The sequence below is a fragment of the Symphalangus syndactylus genome, chromosome 5 (genome assembly GCF_028878055.3).
Source record: "Symphalangus syndactylus isolate Jambi chromosome 5, NHGRI_mSymSyn1-v2.1_pri, whole genome shotgun sequence".
In the NCBI taxonomy this organism is placed as follows: domain Eukaryota; kingdom Metazoa; phylum Chordata; class Mammalia; order Primates; family Hylobatidae; genus Symphalangus; species Symphalangus syndactylus.
In genome coordinates, this window is record NC_072427.2 from 30,347,245 (window position 1) to 30,363,378 (window position 16,134).

At 45.4% G+C, this 16,134-nt stretch overlaps 1 protein-coding gene across 3 annotated transcripts in view; it reads left to right on the plus strand.

Annotated features, from left to right (window-relative positions):
- Nucleotides 1-16,134, plus strand: part of PTPN9 (protein tyrosine phosphatase non-receptor type 9) — a 112,739-nt gene that overhangs the window by 50,716 nt on the left and 45,889 nt on the right. For all 3 annotated transcript variants that reach the window (XM_055277712.2, XM_063638696.1, XM_063638697.1), the window contains 4 exons: nt 4,623-4,766; nt 7,900-7,989; nt 8,761-8,885; nt 14,766-14,871. In XM_055277712.2, coding sequence (XP_055133687.1) covers nt 4,623-4,766; nt 7,900-7,989; nt 8,761-8,885; nt 14,766-14,871 — 465 coding nt within the window. The remainder of the gene's footprint in view (nt 1-4,622; nt 4,767-7,899; nt 7,990-8,760; nt 8,886-14,765; nt 14,872-16,134) is intronic.

Consider the following 16,134-nt stretch of genomic DNA (forward strand, 5'->3'; position numbering starts at 1 on the left):
TCTTTCTGTGCTCGCTTGTTTTTCCTTCCATCTTTCCTCATTTTGATGCTGGCCACTCACTCCACAGAGGCAACTCAAAACTATTTTCTGAAGGAGCATTCTAAGTTTGTCCTGTTGTCTTCTCTGGGACTCGTTTCTCTGGCATGGCTTCAGCTGGTTCCAGGCCAGCTGAAAGCTTTTCTGAAAGCTTTTCTTCATGGCCTTTATTTCTTGGCTCTTTTCATGCACTTTGCCTGGTTGGTTTTGCTGGTTCTTTCCTTCTCCAATGGTGTGAGCTATGTTGCCTTAATTGTAAGGCTCTAAAGCTCAGGTGCAGCCTCAGGCCGTTTAGACTTTCCTCGGGTTTATAAAGTACTTTTGTCCTTTCCTAGAAATTGGGGGATGAATCAGATGCTCTGTTATGAGGTATTGCTGACGCTCCTGGGATTTTAGTTTGCCAGTTGTTTAAATAGTGTGTAGCAATTTGGATTGTATTTGTAAGGTAGGACTTGTTGCCAAGACTCTGAAGTAGGTCATTGCTATTATGCTTTTTCTCTTTATTTTTCTTTAATATATATATATTATATATAAAATATATATAATTATAATATATATATAATATATATAATGTTATATATATATATATAATAGAGACAGGATCTCACTATGTTGGCCAGGCTGATCTTGAATTGGCCTCAAGTGATCTTCCTGCCTTGGCCTCCCAAAGTGCTCGGATTACAGGCATGGGCTACCGTGCCCAGCCCTCCCTTTCTCTTTCTTTCTTTTTTTTTTTTTTTTGAGATGGAGTCTCTCTCTGTCGCTCGGGCTGGAGTGCAGTGGCATGATCTTGGCTCACTACAACCCCACCTCCTGGTTCAAGCGATTCTTCTGCCTCAGCCTCCTGACGGGAGTACAGGCTTATGCCACCATGCCGAGCTGATTTTTGTATTTTTAGTAGAGATGAGATTTCACCATATTGGCCAGGCTGGTCTCGAACTCCTGACCTCGTGATCTGCCCTCCTCGGCCTCCCAATGTGCTGGGATTACAGGCATAAGCCGACACGCCCAGCCATTTTTTTTTTTTCTTTGAAACAGAATCTCGCTCTGTCGCCCAGGCTGGAGTGCAATGGCGCGATCTTGGCTCACTGCAACCTCCACATCCTGGGTTCAAGCAATTTTCCTGCCTTAGCCTCCCGAGTAGCTGGGATTACAGATATGCGCCACCATGCCTGGCTGATTTTTGTATTTTTAGTAGAGACAGGGTTTCACCATGTTGGCCAGGCTGGTCTCGAACTCCTGACCTCAAATGATCCACCCGCCTTGGCTTCCCAAAGTGCTGGGATTATAGTTGTGAGCCACCGTGCCCGGTCCTCCCTTTATTTTTCAATTGGAAAATTAGCAAAGACAGAATTACCTTGTCCATGGTCACATGGTAAGCTAGTTTTATACCTTTTGAAGCAAACCTCATTTTTTCATTTGTTATACTTTCCAGTGCAAGTATTAGCTTAACAAATAACAGGTGCTTATTAAATACAAATAAATAAGTCATAACTGTGGGTTGATTGGGAATAGAGGTATGGTTAAAATTCAGAATTCTCATCAGGTTCATCATATTGTAGACAAACAGCTGAGAAAAGTTTCTGGATGGAAGGGACAGAATAGCCATGCATGAAGCTTTTAGTAGTGTAGAATGCCTACAAAACAATTATTCCTGGGTAGGTGCGGTGGCTCACACCTGTAATCCCAGCACTTTGGGAGGCCGAGGCAGACAGATCATGAGGTCAGGAGTTGGAGACCAGCCTGGCCAATGTGGTGAAACCTTGTCTCTACTAAAAATACAAAAATTAGCCGGGCGTGGTGGTGTGCGCCTGTAGTCCCAGCTACTCGGGAGGCTGAGGCAGAAGAATCACTTGAACCCAGGAGGCAGAGGTTGCAGTGAGCCAAGATCACGCCACTGCATTCCAGCCTGGGTGACAGAGTGAGACTGTCTAAAAAAAAAAAAAATCCCAATTTAGCTCACAGATGCAATCCCAGCACTTTGGGAACGCGAAATGGAATGATCACTTGAGCACTGGAGTTCAAGACCAGCCTGGCCAACAAAGGGAGTTCTCGTCTCTACAAAAAATCAAAAAAATTACCCAGGCGTGGTGGTGTGCACCTGTAGTCATAGCTACTTGGAAGGCAGAGATGGGAGGATCCTTTGAGCCCAGGAGTTTGAGGCTGCAATGAGCAGTGATTGTGCCACTGCACTCCAGTCTGCTGGGTGACAGAGTGAGACCTTGTCTCAAAAAAAAAAAAAAAATTCTGAGGGCAGTGGCTCATGCCTGTAATCCCAGCACTTTGAGAGGGATCACGAGAGGATCGCTTGAGCCCCAGAGTTTGAGACCAATCCTGGGCTACGTAGTGAGACCTTGTCTCTACTAAAAATAACAAAGAAAAAAATTACTGGGTGTGGTGACATATGCCATGCCTATAGTCCCAGCTACTCGAGAGGCTGAGGCTGGAGGATTGTTTGAGCCCAGGAGGTCGAAGCTGCAGTGAGCCAAGATTGTGCCACTACATTCCAGCCTGGGTCACAGAGTGAGAGACCCTGTCTCAAAAAAAGAAAAAAAAAATCCCAATTTAAATCATTCTAAAATGAAGAAACAGAAAAGTAGTTTGTCTAAAAAGGAAATTGGTTATAATGTAAGGAGAAATAGGATGAGAGTGCGTAAAAGAACATGAATTAGTTGAGAGATAGAAACAGTTCTGGAAGCAGGCATCTTGCCAGCCTGGGTCAGACAGTAAATGAAGATTTTCCTCCCCTTTCCAAAACCACTATCCAGAGGGGCTGTTACTGACTCTGGATACTAGTATCCAGTTTTGGGGTTGCCATGTAAAGCATGGAGAGGTCCAGTGGGGTCAGTCAGCACAAAGAATAGCCGCTCTTTTGATTTGTTAAGTTTGTTTTTTTTTTGAGACAGAGTCTCAGGCTCTGTCACCCAGGCTGGAGTGCAGTGGCGCGATCTCGCCTCACTGCAAGCTCCGCCTCCCGGGTTCACGCCATTCTCCTTCCTCAGCCTCTCCGAGTAGCTGGGACTACAGGCGCCCGCCACCACGCCCGGTTAATTTTTTGTATTTTTAGTAGAGACGGGGTTTCACCGTGGTCTCGGTTTCCTGATGTCGTGATCCGCCCGCCTCGGCCTCCCAAAGTGCTGGGATTACAAGCGTGAGCCACCACGCCCGGCCTTTGTTAAGCTCTTAATAATTTTACTGGTCTCAAATTCCAAAGCCAAAACCATTTTCTGATTCTTTTGCTGTGTCCGGTTGGCTTGTGGGACCAAAGCAGCAGCTGAGACTGCTCTACTACACTGTGCATTAGGCAATAATCCTTCGGAAGGCCTGGCCACTTTTCTTTTTGTTTTCTCTTTTTTTCTTTCTTTCTTTTTTTTTTTGAGACAGTTTCGCTCTTGTTGCCCAGGCTGGAGTGCAATGGCGTGATCTCAGCTCACTGCAACCTCTGCCTCTTGGGTTTAAGCAATTCTCCTACCTCAGCCTCCCAAGTAGCTGGGATTACAGGTGTGCGCCACCACATCCGGCTAGTTTTGTATTTTTTTTTTTTTTTTTTTTTTTTTTTTTTTTTTTTTTTTTGAGACGGAGTCTCACTCTGTCGCCCAGGCTGGAGTGCAGTGGCGCAGTCTCGGCTCACTGCAAGCTCCGCCTCCCGGGTTCACGCCATTCTGCCGTCTCAGCCTCTCCGAGTAGCTGGGACTACAGGCGCCCGCCACCACGCCCGGCTAATTTTTTGTAGTTTTAGTAGAGACGGGGTTTCACCGTGGTCTCGATCTCCTGACCTCGTGATCCGCCCGCCTCGGCCTCCCAAAGTGCTGGGATTACAAGCGTGAGCCACCGCGCCCAGCCTAGTTTTGTATTTTTAGTAGAGTTGGAGTTTCACCATGTCGGTCAGGCTGGTCTTGAACTCCTGACCTCAAGTGATCCTCCCGCCTCCACCTCCCAAAGTATGGCCTCCCAAATTTTTTTTTTTTTTTTTTTTTTTGAGACGGAGTCTCGCTCTGCCGCCCAGTCTGGAGTGCAGTGGCGCGATCTCGGCTCACTGCAAGCTCCGCCTCCCGGGTTCACGCCATTCTCCTGCCTCAGCCTCTCAGAGTAGCTGGGACTACAGGCGCCCGCCACCACGCCCGGCTAATTTTTTGTATTTTTTTTAGTAGAGACGGAGTTTCACCGTGGTCTCGATCTCCTGACCTCGTGATTCACCCGCCTCGGCCTCCCAAAGTGCTGGGATTACAAGCGTGAGCCACCGCGCCCGGCCCCAAATTTTTTTTATTTTTTTATTTTTTGCTTTGGGACTAGTAATTTGCATCTCATTCAGGATCTCTCTTCTCCCCCCTCATTTTTTTATGCATACCTGCGCTAAGTCCTGTTTTCTGAACCTAGATCTGGCTTCCGGCCTCATTGAATTATACAGATTTTAACTATGTCTGGTTTCAGACCTGTTTCTGCTTTTGTTTGTCTTTTCCTGCTCCCTGTAGCAAACTGGGTTCAGACTTGCTTGGGGAAGGGATGGTAGTTTTTACTTGTTTGTTTTTTGACTCCATAAGTATGCTCTCTTCTTACTAATTATTCTTTCTTTCTTTGTCAAACAGGCTACCAAGCAGTTTCTCGAAGAGATTAACAAGTGGACAGTTCAGTACAATGTTTCCCCGCTGTCTTGGAATGTGGCTGTCAAGTTCCTCATGGCAAGGAAGTTTGATGTGCTCCGTGCCATAGAATTGTTCCACTCCTACAGAGTATGTTGCTCAGGGGTGGACCAGACCTGTGGCAGTTGGGCTAAGGGTTGCTATTGTCCCTGTCATGCTCGACACACATGTCGGTTCTCTAAGTGTTCCTCCCCACTTTCATAAAAAATGGATCCATATCCAGGAGCCCTTGTGAGAGCTGAAGCTGGGCAAGGCAGCTGCTGGAAGGCACTACTTTTGTACCTAAGTTTTGATCGTAGACCAGGATGCCACATCTAATGACTGAGACGGAGGAAGTAGCCTGACAGCATCCTGGTGGCAGGATAGGGGTTCACCCTTCGTAGAATTTTAATCCTAGCTCTTTACATTGGCCTCTGGCCACATGAAAATCTTGATTTTCAGGATGTCTAAGGCTTTTAGAAACTTGCCATTCAGATGAATGATGAACTTAGTGGGCAGTTCAGGAAGGGAAGTTTTAACACTGGAAAAGAAGAGCAACTGTGTATTAGCTAGGTCCATTATCTCAAAGTATCTTTATGAAAATGTAGCAGCATCAGGATTTTACTTTGTTTTGATTTTTGTTTTTTGAGGGGGCACAGACTTTGGTTTTGTGCTTCTGTTTGCTTTCTCAGTAGTGTCTTTTATAAAACACTATACAGCATGTTACTTTGGGGTCAGAATCCTTCTAAAGAAATACAAAATCTCCCTAAAAAAAAAAAAAATTGGGATAACAAGCACTAGGATTAGCTTAACTGATGTTTGGTTACATCTATCTTGTGGACCAGCTCATTCAATATTCATTCATTTACTCAACAGATACTTATTTTATACTTACTGTGTTCCAGGTGCAGAGATTACTATTTAGAAAGAGAGACTAGGGCTGGGCGCGGTGGCTCACGCCTGTAATCCCAGCACTTTGGGAGGCCAAGGCAGCGGATCACTTGAGGTCAGGAGTTTGAGACCAGCCTGAACAAAATGGCAAAACTGTGTCTCTACTAAAACTACAAAAATTAGCTGGGTGTATTGGCACCTGTATTCCCAGCTACTCGGGAGGCTGAGGAGGGAGAATCACTTGAACCAAGGAGGTGGAGGTTGCAGTGAGCTGAGATCACACCACTGCATTCCAGTCTGGGCAACAGAGTGAGGCTGTTTAAAAAAAAAAGAAAAAGAAAGAATAAACAAAGAGTTATAGAAATGTTATGGTAAGGCAGCACTGGATTCTATGGAAGCACTTTTTTTTTTTTGAGAAGAGTCTTGCTGTGTCTCCCAGACCGAAGTGAAGTGGCATGATCTCAGCTCACTGCAGATCTCTGCCTCCTGAGCTCAAGTGATCCTCCCACCTCACCTTAGCCTCCCGAGTAGCTGGGACCACAGGCACGCGCCACCACACCTGGCTAATTTTTTGTATTTTTAGTAGAGATGGGGTTTTGCTATGTTGCCCAGGCTGGTCTCGAACTCCTGAGCTCAAGTGATCCGCCCACCTCGGCCTCCCAGAGTACTGGGATTACAGGCATGAGCCACCGTGCCCAGCCTAAGAGGTTTAAAACAAGCAGTTGATGAAATAAGACAAACCAAGGTAATATTTTTTTGTTATCGGTATGTAAAGGTAGAGAATGTCTCCGGAAAAAGGAAATGTAGGTGGTCAACCTTGTCATTTAAGAGGAGGACTGAAGATGCTGGGCGCAGTGGCTCATGCCTGTAATCCCAGCACTTTGGGAGGCCAAGGCGAGTGGATCGCTTCAGCCCAGGAGTTTGAGACCAGCCTGGGCAACATGGCAAAACCCCGTCTCTACTAAAAACACGAAAATTAGCCAGGCGTGGTGGCACGTGCCTGTAATCCCAGCTACTCAGGAGGCTGAGGCAAGAGAATCTCTTGGATGTGGAGGTTGCAGTGAGCCAAGATCATGCCATTGCACTCCAGCCTCGGCAACAGTGTGAGACTCGGTCTCAATTAAAAAAAAAAAAAAGAATCTGGCCATCAGGGTGAGGAAAATGAAGTCATGGTAGCTGCTGTTGGAGACAATATCAGGTGGAGAGAAGGCTCCTATTTAAACATAGGAGAGGCCTAAACCTAGAAAATATGTGAGGATGTATGCATCCAGACATTTTTGAGGTCTATATTTTAGTGTCCTGGTACCATGCCAGTGCTGCTGCGTGTTTAAGAACCTTGATTCTGGCCGGGCGCGGTGGCTCACGCTTGTAATCCCAGCACTTTGGGAGGCCGAGGCGGGCGGATCACGAGGTCAGGAGATCGAGACCACGGTGAAACCCCGTCTCTACTAAAAAAGACAAAAAATTAGCCGGGCGTGGTGGCAGGCGCCTGTAGTCCCAGCTACTCGGAGAGGCTGAGGCAGGAGAATGGCGTGAACCCGGGAGGCGGAGCTTGCAGTGAGCCGAGATTGCGCCACTGCACTCCAGCCTGGGCGACAGAGCGAGACTCCGTCTCAAAAAAAAAAAAAAAAAAAAAAAAAGAACCTTGATTCTGCACCTGAATATAACATACTGGTTACTCTTCAGGGTTAGGGTTCTTACTGAGTCAGAGAAAAATACCCTACCTGAGGGGCTGATAAAGTAGCTTTGGACAGGAATTCTGAAAATGCTTGGCTGGCTTGGAGGCAGGTTACAAAGAAATTCATAATTCATTTAGTTGACTTCACTATTCATTTAGTTGACTTCATTATTCATTTAGCTGAATCTTTTTTTTTTGAGACGGAGTCTCATTCTGTCGCCCAGGCTGGAGTGCAGTGGTGCTGTCTTGGCTCACTGCAACCTCCACCTTCTGGGTTCAAGCGATTCTCTTGCCTCAGCCTCCTGAGTAGCTGGGATTATGGGCGCATACCACCATGCCAGGCTAATTTTTGTATTTTTAGCCGAGACAAGGTTTCACCATGTTGGCCAGGCTGGTCTCAAACTCCTGACCTCAGGTGACCTGCCCGCCTTGGCCTCTCAAAGTGGTGGGATTACAGGCGTGGGCCACTGTGCCTGGCCCATTTAATTGAATTCTAATTCAACTAAATGAAGTAGAATTGGTTATGAAATTAGTTACAAAATTTATTTAGTTATGAAATTTATAATTGATTCATTCATTGATAACCACCTTATCTCTGAGATTTGGTGGTTACATGGTGCTGTCCTGGATATACATATTTTCATATTAATACGTTTTGCTGTGCTTCCTTTTTAGGAAACTCGAAGGAAGGAAGGCATTGTAAAGCTGAAACCTCATGAGGAACCTCTTCGTTCTGAGATCCTCAGTGGAAAATTCACCATCTTAGTGAGTGTTTAGGGACCTATCTCATAGGGCCTTATTACTTCCTTTTTTAACTGGTGTCCTGTTTGGACTTTGTTCCTATATACCTTATCCTGAATCTAGAGAGTCTCCACAGTTAGGAGCAGATGTGAAACAGCCATGCAGTTTGGTATAAAATTATTTTAGTAACAATTGAATTACTAATAATTTCCAGTAATTAGAGTTACTAATGATAATTGAATATTGAATTATGGAAAATCAGTTGTACAGCAGACTTAGGAAAGTTTCTTCAGTTGGTCCATTAAGGTTAGTCATGGTCTTTGGGATAGGTATGCAATGTGTCAGACATCCATGCTTCCATATTTAACACAAGCTCTCCACTTAGTTGAGACCTCAGCCTTTCAAGTAAACACATAATGGCACTTTTAAGGCAGAGGGTGGAAATCATGGTCCTGTTCCCTGGTTCTCTTCTGCTGCTTGTTTCTTTTGCCATTCTGCCAGGGAAGTTAGCTAGGAGGCCAGTGCACAGCCATCCTTTGATTTGTCTGTAGTTGAAGAGCAAAGAGAATGTGTTTTTTTTTCTTACCACAGAAATATGGTCCAGGGAGTCCTGAGAGAATCAGGCAAGGGATGATATTAACATTCTTCCCTTTAGAGAGCAATTGGTGAAGTCAGGGAATTATTGTTAGCATCTGTTTTCTACATGTATCAAACCCTTTCCCAGTATATAAGTCTTAGTAATTGCTGTGATTTTCTATTTGATTTTTTTAATGTTTCTTGTTTTATTTGCTTTAGAATGTTCGGGACCCAACAGGAGCGTCCATTGCCCTCTTTACTGCCAGGTTGCATCATCCCCACAAGTCAGTCCAACATGTGGTACTTCAGGCTCTGTTTTACTTGCTAGACAGAGCTGTGGATAGGTAAGCATTGAGATTATTTTTTAGGTATTCTACATACAGGTAGGAAAGTGACAGTTTTTTACTTGATTAAATTCAGCATTGCCTTCACCATTCTCCTAGGATGTGCCCTGGGCAATGCTATGAATAGAAAACAATCCATGTCCTTTAGGACTCGGCATGTTTGCAGGCACCGTCAAGATGGTGGGTGTTCTCTTTACCCCTTGGCTCTATGTCAGGAAAACAGAAGCTGAGAAAGTCAATTATCGGCAATCTTCAGTGTATGGAAAACTACTTATTGGAAAAGAAGGAGGGGGAGATGACCTGTGCTAGTTCTTTTGCTCTTATCAGAACCTCTAGGGCCTCAGTTTCTTTGTCTGCGTAACAGGAATAATGCCATTTAGTTCAGAGGATTTTGAGACTCAACATTCAGGGGAGGGCTGGGTGCAGTGGCTCACACCTGTAATCCCAGCACTTTGGGAGGCTGAAGCGGGCGGATTGCTTGAGGCCAGGAGTTGAGACCAGCCTGGACAACATGGTGAAACCCTGTCTCTGATAAAAAATACAAAAAATTAGCTGGGTGTGGTATCGTGCACCTTTAGTCCCAGCTTCTGGGACAAAACAAAACAAACAACAACAACAAAAAACATTCACAGAGAAGTCCAGAAGTATAAAGTTAAGCAAAAACCATCCTTAATAAAAACAGGTGCATAAGCATAAAGAACCAGCTCAGGTCATCACGCTCTCCCTGCTAAGGTATATGGTATTGTTACAATTCAATTGACAATTAAACTCAAGCCCCAAGAAGTTTTTTACAGTCATCACATGTTAGTCTAGCTGGTTCTAAGACCCTGGTGTCTTCACTCTTGGGCAGAGTTATTTCTATCCTCCCATGCTGTTGTTCTGCTATTCCTTTTTCCCTGGTGCTTGCAATTTACAGTTTCTTACTGCTCTTGACATCTTTGGCTGGTCCTTCGGATTAGAAGTGCTATATTGAGGCCAGGCGCATTGATTCATGCCTGTAATCCTAGCACTTTGGGAGGCTGAGATGGACAGATTGTCTGAGCCCAGGAGTTTGAGACCAGCCCTGGGCAACATGATGAATCCACCCGCTTCTTGAGGGCAGGGAACTTTCTTTTTAACAACCGAATCTCTGTAGGTTGAGAGAGAATGGTATCATGAACATCCACATATCCATCATCCGTCTTCTTCAAAGTGATCTGTAACCAGTCTTGTTTCATTGGTAGCCCGTCATGGATCTCCTATCCTCAGTTTCTTTCTTTTTTGTTTTTTGAGACTAGGGCTTGCTTTGTCACCCAGGCTGGAGTGCAGTAGCATGATCGTAGCTCACTGCAGTCTTGAACTCCTGGACTTAAGCGATCCTCCTATCTCAGCCTCCCAAAATGCTGGGATTACAAGCATAAGCCACTGCATCTTTTTTTTTTTTTTTAAACAAATGTCAGGGACTGCATTTTAAACTTCTTGGTGTTTTCTGTAACATGTAGCTCAGGAATTTAAAAAAAAATTTTTTTTTTTTTTTTTTTTTGAGACCGAGTCTTGCTCTGTCCCCCAGGCTGGAGTGCAGTGGCGCTATCTCAGCTCACTGCAAGCTGTGCCTCCTGGGTTCATGCCATTCTCCTGCCTCAGCCTCCCGAGTAGCTGGGACTACAGGCGCCTGCCACCACGCCCGTTTTTTTTTTTTGTATTTTTAGTAGAGATGGGGTTTCACCGTGTTAGCCAGGATGGTCTCAATCTCCTGACCTCGTGATCTGCCTGCCTCGGCCTCCCAAAGTGCTGGGATTACAGGCGTGAGCCACCGTGCCTGGCCCATTGTAAATCTTAAACTGGGTGCAGTGGCTCATGCCTGTAATCCCAACACTTTGGGAGGCCAGGTGAGAGGATTGCTTGAGTCCAGAAGTTCAAGACCAGCCTGGACAACATAGCAAGACCTCGTCTCTACAAAAAGTTTAAAAATTAGCCAGCCGGGCATGGTGGTATTTGCCTGTAGTCCCAGACTCTCACGGAAGGCTGAACTGGGAGGATCACCTGAGCCCTGGGAGGATCACCTGAGCCCTGGGAGGTCGAGGCTGCAGTGAGCCATGATTGTGCCACTGCACCACGGCATGGGCGACAGAGTAAAGTGCTGTCTTAAAAATATATATATTCTGGTGGCTCACGCCTGTAGTCCCAGCACTTTGGGAGTCCAAGGGGGTGGATCTCCTGAGGTCAGGAGTTCGACACCAGCTTGGCCAACATGGTGAAACCCCGTCTCTAGTAAAAATACAAAAAATTAGCCGGGCATGATGGTGGGTGCCTGTAATCCCAGCTACTCGAGAGGCTGAGGCAGGAGAATCACTTGAACTTGGGCGGAGGTTGCAGTGAGCAGAGATTGCACTATTGCACTTCAGCCTGGGCAACAAGAGCGAACTCTGTCTCAAAAAAAAGGAAATGTATATGTAAATATATACACACATATATAAACACACACACATCTATCTATCTATCTATCTATCTATCTATCTATCTATCTATCTATCTATTCTATACTCTAAAGTGTGAAAATCTTACTGCATTCATATTTTATGTGCCTTCACAGGATGAGCACTTTGATCTGGGAATATAGAACCTGGATCATTCATTATGCATCCAAGCTTCTTTTTTTTAAATTCTCTTTGCCCCCTCACTGACTTGTTTTTGTTTTAGTCCCCTGCCACAAGCTGGAGTCATGAAGGGAAAGCCCATAATTTGAATTTGACCCTTGAGGAGCTCATGGAGAAATAGAAAGTATCTAGATCTGGATAGCCTATTCAATAATTGTGCCACACATTTTCTTTGTTTCTTTCTTTTTATTTAAGAGACAGGGTCTCTTGCTCGGGCTGAAGTGCAGTTGCATCATCATAACTCACAGCAGCCTCAACTCCTGCGTTCAAATGATCCTTCTGCCTCTGTCTCCCAAGGAGCTGGGACCACAGGCACGTACTAATAAACCCGTCCAATTTTTAAATTTTTTTGTAGAGGTGGAGTTTCACTCTGTTGACCAGGCTGGTCTCAAACTTCTGGCCTCAAGCAGTCTTCACATCTCAGTCTCCCAAAGTGCTGAGATTACAGGTGTGAGTCACTGCACCTGTCCTGTGCCACACATTTTAACAGCATCTTGGACCTTTGTGGATCATAGTCTCTCTGGGGTTGTGAAAAAGGAGTCAAGGGCAGGGCGCAGTGACTCACACCTGTAATCCCAGCACTTTGGGAGGCCGAGGGGGGCAGATCACCTGAGCTCAGGAGCTTGAGACCAGCCTGGGCAACATAATGAAACCTCATCTCTACTAAAAATTAAAAAATAAATAAAGAAATAGGCCGGGCGTGGTGGCTCACGCTTGTAATCCCAGCACTTTGGGAGGCCGAGGCGGGCGGATCACGAGGTCAGGAGATCGAGACCACGGTGAAACCCCGTCTCTACTAAAAATACAAAAAAAAAAAAAAAAATTAGCCGGGCGTGGTGGCGGGCGCCTGTAGTCCCAGCTACTCGGAGAGGCTGAGGCAGGAGAATGGCGTGAACCCAGGAGGCGGAGCTTGCAGTGAGCCGAGATTGTGCCACTGCACTCCAGCCTGGGTGACAGAGCGAGACTCCGTCTCAAAAAAAAAAAAAAAAAAAAAAAAAGAAATAAATCAGAAAAAGGAGTAAAGATTTAACACTAATGTAACACATTAGGTGCCAGTTGAAACTAAGTCTGCTGGAGAAACTTTCATGTACCTCAGAATTAGACATTTTTGAAATGTTAGCTCATGGGCGGGTGCTTCTGCCTTGGAATTTGTTAAAGGGATGAAGATATGGATGTTCCCAGGAGGTGCTGGTGCAAAAATAGTAAGACACAAAATAACTTTGAGGCTGGGCACAGTGGCCCACGCCTGTAATCTCAGCACTTTGGCAGGCCGATGTGGGTGCATCACCTGAGGTCAGGAGTTCGAGACCAGCCTGGCCAACATGGCGAAACTCTGTCTCTACTAAAAATACATTAACCAAGTGTGGTGGCGGGTGCCTGTAGTCCCAGCTACTCGGGAGGCTGAGGCAGAAGAATTGCTTGAACCTGGGCGCGGAGGTTGCAGTGAGCTGAGATCCCGCCGTTGTACTCCAGCCTGGGTGACAAGAGTGAAACTCTGTCTCAAAACAAAAAACAATAACTTTGAGACTCCTGATTTCAGGAATGTGTTTTGTGCCAAACATTTTCTCAATTGTAAATAGATGTGAAAACTCTTGCTGTCATCTGTGAGTAGTCCAATCAAATAGTTTATCCTAATGACCATTTGGGTCTGCAAATCACATATAAGTACGGATCTGGCTTGGTGGAAGAGTACATCTTTGAGAAATCTTTATAAATCTGGGAAATTGGACTGAGGAATGCTTTCTGTATCTTCAAATGTTCCTCAGTTTGGTCTGGGAATAGGCTTACTTTTTTTTTTTCCCTGAGATGGAGTCTCGCTCTGTTGCCCAGGCTGGAGTGCAGTGGTGCAATCTCAATTCACTGCAACCTCTGCCTCTTGGGCTCAGGCAATTCTCCTGCCTCAGCCTCCCAAGTAGTTGGGATTACAGGCACGTGGCACCATACCCGGCTAATTTTGTATTTTTAGTAGAAATGGGGCTTCACTATATTGGCCAGGCTGGTCTCGAACTCCTGACCTCAGGTGATCCACCCGCTTCAGCCTCCCAAAGTGCTGGGATTATAGGTGTGAGCCACCACACCCAGCCATGGCTTACTATTAATACCTGTTAATCTACTTTTTTTTTCTTTCTTTTCCCTCTTTTTTTTTTTTTCTTAATAGAGTCAGGGTCTTGCCATGTTGCCCAGGCTGGTCTTGAACTCCTGGGTTCAAGCGATCCAGCTGCCTTGGCCTCCCAAAGTGCTAGGATTACAGGCGTGAGCCACTGCGCCCAGCCTTACTTTTTCTTAAGACAAGATCTCACTCTGTCTCCCAGGCTAGAGTGCAGTGGCATAACCTCCCTGCAGCCTCAACCTCCTGGGCTCAAGCGACCCTCCCACCTCAGCCTCCCAAGTAGCTGGGACTATAGGCACAGGTCACTACATGATGAGGTATTGTCATGTTGCCCAGCCTGGTCTCAAATTCCTGGGCTCAAGCTATCCGCCATCCTTAGCCTCCCAACGTAGTGAGACTACAGGCATGAACCACCATGCCAGCCTTAATCTACTTTTTAGGAATGCTTTCCAAAGGCCATTTATGAGTTTGTTCTCTTCCTCCATGGGGTCATAAGAGACAAATTTAGTATCAATGAGCTTAGAGGCAGTTTTGTTCTACACAGTTTTTCACAGGTCTGAAATATTTTCTTAGAGATGGGCTTCCAGTCTACTGAATTACAATTCAGTGACCATTTATTTTTAAGGGCTGTGCTAGGAACTGTTGGGCGTAATGAGTTGAACAACAAGTTCTTGTCCTTTAGGAGAGAATCAGATGGCTACACAGAGTATATTAAGGCCACAAGAAAAATCCACGGAAAGATTTATGGGGCTTTAAGGAAAAAAACGATTGGTAGCATGTTTGATTACAGTTATGAGGGAAACTTTCATGGAAGAGGAAACTTTGAGGTTGAGTATGGAATATGTTATAGGATTTGGGTAGGTAGATTCAGAGGGGTGGGAGAAAACAGTTCAGATTTTGATAACATTCTCAACCTACGAGTTTGGCATTTGGTAAATCTGGATAAATCTGCCTTAATAAACATAGCAGATACCAAAGATAAGAGATCTTTTTGTAAGACCAGTGTGCAGCCAGGCAGTTGTTTTGATCTTAGTTGTGTCTCATACTCTCAGGTTTTGTTTTGGCATTAGGCTTTCAGTCTGCCTCATCCATCTTCTTACTTACAAATGTTTTTGTTCAATGGTTGATTTACAGCTTTGAAACTCAGAGGAATGGACTGGTGTTTATCTATGACATGTGTGGTTCTAATTATGCCAACTTTGAGCTGGATCTTGGCAAGAAAGTCCTCAACCTGCTGAAGGTAAGGCTATGGGCCCTCTCAACTTTCCTTCAATGCTTGGGATTTTTTTTTTTTTTTAATTCTTTGGAAAAAGATTTAGGAAAGATGCAAACTTCAGACATTATGTTCAATGTAAAGGTCATCTGTAAATAATGACTACTCTCTGCTCCCTTAGAACAAGAAATGATCTTAAAAGTGAAATGGGAGGAATTCAGGTAAAAAATGCACAGGAATGGCTGGGCGCCGTGGCTCATGCCTATAATCCCAGCACTTTGGGAGGCCGAGGTGGGTGGATCACGAGGTCAGGAGTTCGAGACCATCCTGGCCAACATAGTGAAACCCTGTCTCTACTAAAAATACAAAAAAAAAATAATGAGCAGGGCGTGGTGGTGGGCACCTGTAGTCCCAGCTACTCGGGAGGCTGAGGCAGGAGAATGGCGTAAACCCAGGAGGCGGAGCTTACAGTGAGCCGAGATCGTGCCACTGCACTCCAGCCTAGGGGACAGAGCCAGACTCTGTCTCAAAAAAAAAGAAAAAAAAAGAGATCAATACCATCCTGGCCAACATGGTGAAACCCTGTCTCTACTAAAAACACAGAAATTAGCTGGGTGTGGTGGTGTGTGCCTATAGTCCCAGCTACTCGGGAGGCTGAGGCAGGAGAATCGCTTGAACCTGGAAGGCAGAGTTTGCAGTGAGCCGGGATTGTGCCACTGCACTCCAGCCTGGCGACAGAGCGAGACTCTGTCTCAAAAAAAAAAAAAAAAAAAAAAATGCACAGGAACATTCTGAGTCATAGAAGTGGGATGGGCTGGGTGCCATGACTCACGCCTGTAATCCCAGCACTTTGGGAATCTGAGGCACACTTATGTGTATAAGGCGTATATGAAACATACATAAATTTAGGCCAGGCACAGTGGCTCACGCCAGTAATCCCAGCACTTTGGGAGGCTGAGGTGGACGGATCACGAGGTCAGGAGATCGAGACCATCTTGTCTAACATGGTGAAACCCTGTCTCTATTAAAAATACAAAAAAAAAAAAAAAAATTAGCCAGGCCTGGTGGTGGGTGCCTGTAGTCCCAGCTACTTGGGAGGCTGAGGCAGGAGAATGGTGTGAACCCGGGAGGCGGAGGTTGCAGTGAGCCGAGATCACGCCACTGCACTCCAGCCTGGGCGACACAGTGAGACACCGTCTCAAAAAAAAAAAGAAGAAACATACATAAATTTCCTGCTCAGACTTGGGTCCCATCCCCAAGATATCTCATTATGTATATGCAGATATTCTA